The sequence below is a fragment of the Notothenia coriiceps genome, unplaced genomic scaffold (assembly GCF_000735185.1).
Source record: "Notothenia coriiceps isolate Sejong01 unplaced genomic scaffold, NC01 NC01_scaffold00033804, whole genome shotgun sequence".
Taxonomy (NCBI): domain Eukaryota; kingdom Metazoa; phylum Chordata; class Actinopteri; order Perciformes; family Nototheniidae; genus Notothenia; species Notothenia coriiceps.
Window position 1 is genome coordinate 1,734 of NW_011366505.1, and position 9,386 is coordinate 11,119.

The 9,386-nt window shown below is 39.3% G+C and overlaps 1 protein-coding gene across 1 annotated transcript; it reads left to right on the forward strand.

Moving 5' to 3' along the window:
* Positions 1–672: 672 nt before the first annotated feature.
* LOC104961811 (cytoplasmic dynein 2 heavy chain 1-like) lies at positions 673–9,242 on the forward strand (the record flags this gene model as incomplete). Its single annotated transcript, XM_010790155.1, has 6 exons — positions 673–816; positions 3,005–3,074; positions 3,590–3,675; positions 7,764–7,839; positions 8,232–8,458; positions 9,138–9,242. Coding segments are annotated over exons 1-6 (708 nt in total), but the record flags the coding sequence as incomplete, so codon positions are not given.
* Positions 9,243–9,386: the final 144 nt, after the last annotated feature.

Sequence of the window (9,386 nt, forward strand, 5' to 3'; positions counted from 1 at the left end):
TTGTCTTCTCCTGAATGTTGTACATCTCTTGTTTGTTTTTTGTATTTTTGATGAGTAGCTCTACCCATCTCATAGTGCCTGTGTGGTGGCAATAAAGCATTCTGCTCTGTTCATGTGGGACAGAGGAAGTTACTGATTACATTTTTTGCAGTTAACATTGTAAAGTAACCCTCCCAACTCCCCTCTGCTGAGGTGTGTGTGTGTGTGTGTGTGTGTGTGTGTGAGAGTGTGAGAACCCAATCAGATGACACAAGACCCTAAGGTGCCAGAATGCTATTTTTAACCACAAGTCTTTGAGAAAGAAGGAAAGAGAGAAAGAAGGAATGTAAGAAGAGAAGTGAGGAGAGAGAGCTGGAGAGTGAGATGAGGAGACAGCAACATGGGGAGGGGGGGAGGGGTTAATGAAGGTTGAATGGCAACCAAACTATTATTTTGAGTTAGGAGCCTGTGTGGTAAAGTGTATGGAAAATGTGTGCATTCAAAGGCTCAAGTGTTGTGTAATTGTATTTATAAATATATGCGTTGTATGTTGTGAGAAATAGTACATGCGTGTGTGTTTGCATATGTGTGTGAGGCTGGGCATGAGTGTATAAAAGGAGAACTTAGCTCAGAATTGTTTCTACTGCCAGATAGTTCTGCACAGGTCGTCTGCTCTCCTGTGGTGATCTCTTAATGTCTAATTTGTCTGCTGTCCTTCCTCCACAGGAGCTAAATGTGCTACATCCCAAAGCAGGCTTCCGTCTCTGGCTGACAGCTGAAGTTCACCCCCGATTTCCTCCCATACTGCTGCAGTCCAGCCTCAAAATCACTTATGAGGTAAACACACACACACACACACACATATATTCAGGCATAGAAACAAATGCCGGAATACTACAATATCGTATGATGAAGTTTAGCGTTATTTAGCATTGACCTAACTGGTCTTAACACAAACATGCCCCCACATGTTTGCAGGAACACTTAGCACTAATGCTCACTACAATGTTTTATTCACATACAGTATCATTTTCCCAAATAGGCTGTGTGTCTCTGAATCTCTACAGAAGGCAGTCACATTTGTCAGAGCCCTGGTGTGTAAAGTTAACAGGCTAATGCATACTAAGAAGAGTGTAGGATGTGTGGAAAGGTCATGCTACAGACGCGATGCAGCCGTATATACTGTACATTTGCAAGGAGCAGAGGCCTGCAGCTTGTGTGGTAGTGATGCGTGTTTTAGTGCTAAGTCTGATGGGAGTCATGCTCAAGGGGTTAGCTGCTTCGGCAGCCAAGCATGCTGCACAAACGCCCCAGCCCCTCCCTCCCTCCCTCCTCTCTATCTGTCTGATTTTCCTTTTTTCTCTCATCTCACTCTTTCATGGGCATACTTATTGACATTTTGTTAAATTCTGACCTGAACACATTCCCAAAGTCGCTGTCATTTATCACTTCCCAACTATAGGACAAGAAAGTGTATTTTTTCTAAACCAACGATGCACTGTACATAAACTGATAATATGGATGTTTTTGTGTGTCATTGTATCTGGATTGTACAGAGCTGATATAAACAAAGTGAAAACTGTTCTAACACAGTGACTACAACTTCTCCATCAAAAACCTTAATACCTTACTCCAAACTCAATTCCACTTTGCAGATTAGTCTTGGCTTACAGACTAAACCAGCATCTCAAAGAGCAGATATTGAAAGTCTGAATTGGCAGTGAAGATACAAAGATCCTGAAAGAACAAACTCCATGAGAACATTTAAATGGAAGAAAAGGGTTATTTAATTGTTTGTTTTGTTTAAGTGTCTAAAAGTTAACTTATTACCTTATTAAGGGTGAATAAAAGCATGATCTGATCAGGGATGCATGTAGAAAATCTCTTCTGCTGCAGTTTAGCAGAGAGAGTCAAATTCCAACTGACACAATGTAAAACCTAAAAAAGTAAGCATCTTGCAAAAACGCGCAATCTGCTGAAGTTGGTAAGTTGGTCTCATGTTTTTGTTGCAGTAGTTGTTCTTGTGAAATGTAGTGCACATACATTAGGCTGTGTATGTTATCAGAGCCAACAGATGGATGAGCCAAATGTTCAGCAAAGCTGTTAATGTATGCTCATTGTTTCTATTCTAAAAAGAGCATAATGTTGCCAGAGGAACCACATGTACAGTGAACGGTTCAGAGATACAGTATGGGCTGAGTCATGAACTGTAGAGAATAAACTAAAGTACAGTATAACACAGGAACACACTGTGGGTGGCAAAGGCTGCTGGGAATCCAACACTGAAGTAAGAATATGCTTTCAATGTATTCTTAGATTCCCGTTTTTATTCACAGAGACACAAATGGGTTACAAATTGCTTGAACAAAAGGTAGTTGCAAATGTCAAATGTTTCCTGGTCCTACAAAGTAAGTTTGAGCTGGAATTATCACCTGACACGTTGAATTGCATTTACATCTTCGTTTTGGTCTTGCCAGTCGCACATATTTGATGAATAATTTGGGAATCGTAGGCTTTAGGCATGTCAGTATAACACACTACCATTTATTCACAATAATACAAGCTCACATGTAATTTAAACATATTGTTTTTTCCACATATAAAAATGTCAATGACACACTGAAGAATCAGAATCTTGATCTGTTATAGCTTCTTGGTCCAGGTAGTATCCCCTCCCGTTTGTTGGATGGACAATCTAATCTTGTCTTAAAGCTCCTAGTAAACAGAAGATCCCCGGTTCAAATCCCAGCAGAGCCTTTTTTGTGGTCTCTTTCCACCATCATTTTATCATGCAGCATATAAGCCTGTCACACATGTTCCGTGTCCCCCTTTGCCTTGCCATGCTTCTGTGCTATGGAAGGTTTATGTTTGGATCTTGGAATCGGTTCTTGCATAAAACATCTGAAAGTTGTGGGATATTCCATCATAATAAAACCCTTTACTTCTTCCCGTCCTTCCTCTACCCTTGTTGACCTGGTTCCTTTCCTGCCCGTCTCTGTTCCTCCCTTTCCTTTGCCATTTCCAGGCTCCTCCCGGGTTGAAGAAAAATCTGCTGAGAACATATGAGTCCTGGACTCCGGAGCAGATCAGTAAAGGTTGGCTCTTCTCTTCTGCCCCTAAATCATTTTCTGAAGTCAGTTGTTTCAAATGTCCTGTTATTCAAAGCCTTTTGAGTAATGCTATTATATAAATGTGTACACATGCCTCTGCTGTGTGCTTTAAGGAATGAAACAACTAGTTTCAACTAATGATTTGGCCCTATGCTCTACGAATGTGTGCTATGTAGTTATTCCAAGTAAAGAAATAGTTCACTTTTGTTTGTTTTTATTTACTTTGCATATGTTATGCTAATTCATCCTGTGAACAGATAAATCCCAGCATGTTTGCACATTCTGGGACAGAAATTGAACAGCAGCATATGGGGCTCCAACACAGCCTTCAGAACAAGTCCACAGCAGAATGCTTGATTGTCCTCTGTCCTCTCGGTTGTTTTGTGTTTGATAAATTATTAAAGATTTCTGCCATGAAAGTCCATCAAACACTGACACTGATTGTGATTACCTATTGTAGTTATTTCGGGTGTGATAGGCTGATGACTGTTTGTGTGCAGGAGGCATCCTGGCCAGAGCTCAGTCTCTGTTCTGTCTGGCTTGGTTCCATGCTGTCTGCCAAGAGAGACGCAACTACATACCACAGGTAAAATAAACAAACACCCTAACATACACTCGAGTGGCCATAATAATAATAATTATGCATTTGATCTATGGAGGGATTTTTGTATTACTGATATTCAAATGATACCTAAAGTTACAGTTCAAAGTATCGTAAAAGCTCATGTTGTAGGCAGACCTTCATAATCAGTCCCTTTTCTTGAATCTTCCTGCCATTCGATTAAAGCTTTTTATGAATTCTACCAGCATTAGCTGCTGTCACATCCGACAACCTAAATGTATGCTTACTGCATAATAATGTGTCTTAATTTCCTTTGAAATCACACGTTTTGACTTGTATAAACTGTTGGACAGGCCAGCGCCTTGCAAGGAAGCTCCACCATCATTGCTGTATGAATGGGTTTGTGAGAAGTAAATTGTAGAGCACTTTTTCAGGTAAGCTACAAAGAAGCAATATAAATGCAGACAATTTACCATTTCAAACCTAAAGAGGTAATTGCCGTCACCCACACGAACCGCAAAAGACTGGTTATTACAGGAACATAATCACAGGAAATGCAGTTCATATTTACAGCACACATATTTACAGCACACATATATACAAATGAATGTATTTTTATTTTGTAGCCAGTTAATGAAAAGTACCCAAAACTATACAGATTGACATAATGGTCAACTAAGGCTGTTTATTGCCAAAATTATAATCACAATTATTTTGTTCAATATTTAGATCCTGATTATTTAAGAGACATGACTGGAGATAATACAGCAATAAAGACATCATAAAAGTATCATACTGTAAGGTTATGTGCCACAATAAAGGTTTAATCACGTTTATCTTGTATTCATAATCGTAATTCTAGACACCCAAATAAATTGTAAAAAAAAGGATAACTTTTCCTTTCTTGCCCGGTCAACTCAGACGGCACATTGCCTATTGATCAAAGTGTTTGCACTGTCATGATATAAAAGCTTGGGAAATACTTAGATGACATACACAAGGATTTCAAACAAAAATGAGTTCCTGTGATGTTGTTACAGTATATAACAGTCCTTCTTATTTGAACTTATTGAGAAAGCTGCAATGTCGAGGAGCCAAAACCAAAACTCATGTTTTCTTATTATTCTATAATTGAGATGTTAAAAAAAACGAAATCCTGTATCTTGTGGGTATAAAGAATGATATCATTTGCATCCCCACAGAGAAAACTAGTTTATTTATTTTCTGAAACCTGAGGCAGAGATGAATCAGCACAAAATTAATAGCAAATCAAAAAACATTGAGGGAAATGAAGCTGAACAATGAGTTATTTCTCTATTGGGAACCTTGCTTCAGAAAGAAGACAGGTCTTGCAAATAATACAATTTGATTACAAGATGAATTGTATCATTCTCTGTATCAAGTTTTTATAGAAGCATGTTAAGTTAATAGGACAATTATTGGACATTTCTGTCCCTGTTCATCAGAGTGTAACACTGTGAATGCCTTTCAGGAAAGTCCGACAGTGTTCTGTTATCCTTATATTGAAGCGATTATCAGCTCGCCTCTCAATGACAGCAGGATTTTCTCCCGGCCTTGGACTGTAGCTGTCCAGAAAAGCTCGAAACACTTTGAAAACAAAGTTGTTTGTTTTGAGCATTATCCTGCTATTACTATGCACAATATGTTATGAAGGTTAGGAAGGAACACAATAAAGCCTTAAGTCCACTAATTAAAGCTTCTAGAGTCTAATTTGTTTAATACGCTGGTTTGCGTGTGATTAAGGAGATTGAGTCCAGGCTAATCAAATATAAAGATGCAAAGACATTTCAACACAGGCAGAAACGGATGTGGTTGCTCCTGTCATTTCTTGATACTTGCTGCAGTTGTTTGTGTCATGTTTTTACTTACTTACTTGGGAGCATGTGGATGAGTGGCCGGATGCACTGGGACTCATTTGTGTGCACTGTAGTGTTGCCTTGAAGTGGTCTGTCTAATCGAATGACACAACATGTCTTCAGTTAAAGCACAAAGGCATCTCTTTTGGTCTCCTCTCCAACACACAATCCAGATAATCGTTAACCCAAGGGAGATCTGTGGCAGAGAACATGTTATTCTAATTAGATTAGCGTAACATTTGCACACTGAAACAAGAAATGTAACGAATCAAGAAACATTGCACGTGTTTCTTCTCTCTCTGTTTCTCCCATTGCCCCCAGGCTGTTGCTCCCAATCCTCGCCCTTAGCCATTTCCCTTGTGGAGTTGTTTGGGGGAAAAAACAACAATTGCTTGCCCTATAAGATTTGACTTTGTATCTCTCTTTGTATCTTCCATTTCTCTTCCCTCAAATTATCTCACTTTACTTTGCCTACTTGAAGCCTCTTCTTACTGGCCTCCCTCCCTGCCTACTGTTGCCTTCTCTCTTCCATTTTTACTTTCTCAATCACTGAATCCCTGGTAAGTGTTTTCATTTGAGAGGGTAATGCTGTTTCTCTTCCAAGAACATGATCGCCTCATTATTCAAACCGTCACAGCTCCTTTCGTCCACTCCACCACCAGTTACTCCCTCCTTGCTTCATCTGCTTGTCCTCCATCCATTTCTCATTTACTCATTTTCCTGCTTTCATCGTTTTCACTAGCGTGTGCAGGCACCACTTCATTTAAAAAGACAGGGGGAAAAGATGTTAAGAGGCAAAGGGAGGAAAGTGAAAAAGAGAGAGATGAAAACAGAAAGACAGAGACATGTTTCAGCGTGAGATTGTGTTCAGCCTTGATAAACAAACTGGCTGCCCTGAAACCCAATGATGTACTTTTCCAACTCAAATGGTAAATTGTGTGAACATGTGAATGTTGCGGCAGACAGGTGTGTGTGTGTGTGTGTGTGTGTGTGTGTGTGTGTGTGTGTGTGTGTGTGTGTGTGTGTGTGTGTGTACTACGTATATGTATGTACTAGTACGTTAAGNATGTACTGTATTCCTAAATATGCTATTGCTACACTTTATGGCAAAACTTTCACTTTTCTGTTGGTCTTTGTTAAGTATAGCCTTGAAAAAAATAAACAATGTTTTGTTGCTTAAGCTTATGTATTCAGTCATTATTCAATGGTATACTAAAATCCATGTGAAAAAAATTGCTTCTCACTGTTCTCAGGTCAAATATTTATATGCGATTAAAAATGCGATTAATTGCGATTAATTAATTACAAAGCCTGTAATTAATTAGATTAATTTTTTTAATCGCGTCCCGGCCCTAGTAAAAACATATGCATACATGCATGAGCACAATCTCACTTATACATATGTAAGCACATTTATCAAATATAAAACCATTCTCCACTGTCTGTGAATACACACTCGAGCACAACATGACTGAACAAACAACACACACTTAATCATTCAAAGAATTACTTAACATGCCTACACAGTTTTCCTCCACCCCTCACCTCATCCACCTACACCATCAGCCGGTAGATTACAACTGCTGATTGAATAGCAGTGAAGAGCAACAAACTGAACGCCTTCACACTTCTGTATGGTTTGTGTACTGGTCAATGTTTCACGCTGTGGGTGTGTTGTTTTGTGCATACATACATGTCTGATTGCATCGGGCTTGTTGTTTTCATCCCTGAAGCCTCAGTTCTTATGTCTTCAATCTGTGATCCAAGTCACAGGGTAGCAAGTTTTTGTATGTGCAAAAGCTTTGGTGATTTTCCCTCTGAAATGTAAAGGACGTTTTCTTTTCTTGTGACTGGAAAACTCAAAAAAAGTGAATAGTGTTAAACATTACTAACCATAACTCAACAGCTACTGGCTGTTAAGGCAGTTTATATTTGGGGTTGTGCCAGTTTTTTTTTAAATGTATCAATGAGTGTGATTGTGTAAAATGTTTAACAATCTTGTGGATGTATTCAGGATGTTTCAAGAGTCTCAAGTATAGCTCAACAATATTTGTTCTGAAAATATATTGACCTACAACCCAGTCTCGAATGATTATCAATAGATGTGTCTTAGAAACATACGGCTGTCGTGTTATCTTGACTTCAAATAACTCAGTAGTACTTGATGTATTGTGACCCTACAGTCAGTACCATACATTGAAAAGCTTATTTTCCCTCCTTTGTGTCTTTTTCCAGGGTTGGACTAAGTTCTATGAGTTTTCTATGTCGGACCTCCGTGCTGGCTTTGAGATCATCGACAGGCTTTTTGATGGTAGGGGCGCTTCTAACACACATTACAATGCAGTGGAGAGCTCTGCTATGTTGATTTGCTCTGCAGCACCTATGGTAATGAGAACTGGAACCTGTGGTTGCTTTGATCAATTACCCGTTTAATTCAAACTCCCCCAGATAAAGCATGACCTGGACAATGCAGCATTTGCATTTTAATGTTGTGTTTATATGTGAGACCTTCATTGTATCTCCTTGGCTCTGTGTGTGTGTGTGTGTGTGTGTGTGTGTGTGTGTGTGTGTGTGTGTGTGTGTGTGTGTGTGTGTGTGTGTGTGTGTGTATTTTAGCACAGCGTTATTGTTCTTTTGTCCTGTGTACCCTCATTACACAGGGTTATAGCTCTCTTTGTGTCTGTGTGTCTTTGTATTTCTAAGGTGGCAAACCTTTCCAGTGGGAGTTTGTCCATGGCCTGTTGGAGAGCGCCATATATGGAGGACGGATCGACAACCCGTCTGACCTCCGCATCTTACGCTCCTACCTGGAGCAGTTCTTCTCTGCACGACTCTTTTCGTCCTCCCTCTCAGCCGGTCAGAGAAAGAGCAGAGGAGGAACTCGCTTCTTTCCACCTCAGATCAGCCTCCCGAACTCTTGCTCAGTTTTGGTAGGTTTTGAGGATGACACAGTGACACAATGTGGTTGGCAAGAACAGATGCAGGATTATATAGTACAGCTACAAGACATTTATTACAGCTACAGAGAAAAAACAAGCATATATATATTGTTTTTCTACATTAAGCACTCAGGGAAGCAAACACATTAAAAAGAAAATTATAATAATTAAATGCACCTTATCTTTTCGCTTACTAGATTTACAATAGGTCGTTTTGTATTGAATGTGTATTAGTTGATGTTGTGTTTGCTTCATTTTAAGTTAGTTTGTTATTCCATTGCTTTATGTTACATTTCCATTATATTGATGCTAGATGCTAAGTATACGCAAAAGAAAAACAAAATTAAAAGGGGACATCTATACACTAAACTATGAATTAGATTTGGTAAGTCAATGTGAAAATCTATATTTTAAATTATATTTTAAAATCAATGTGACAGTCACTAGTAAGTCAGAGTTCATTTTAAGTATTTTAAGTACTTTGAAATCTAACTGTTAATAATATTAGTGTGCTACGAGTTCAACTTGTTTCAACTTAAAAGCGCATGTTGCTACAGTAGTAGATGCTGACATATTATCTGGTGTCTTTGAGCTGTAATAAAACAAAAAAGGGGGCATGTAAGTGCATCTCTGTGTGACCTGTAGAAGATTAATCTTTGTTTATTCCCAGGACTACCGCAGCGTAATAGAGAATCTCCCAGAAGATGACAGACCTGCATTCTTTGGTCTGCCTGCTAACATAGAGAGATCCTCCCAGAGAATCATCAGCTCCCAGGTGCACCAACACACACACACACACACACACACACACACACACACACACACACACACACACACACACACACACACACACACACACACACACACACACACACACACACACACACGACGACGACGCGACCGACGACGACGACGGAGG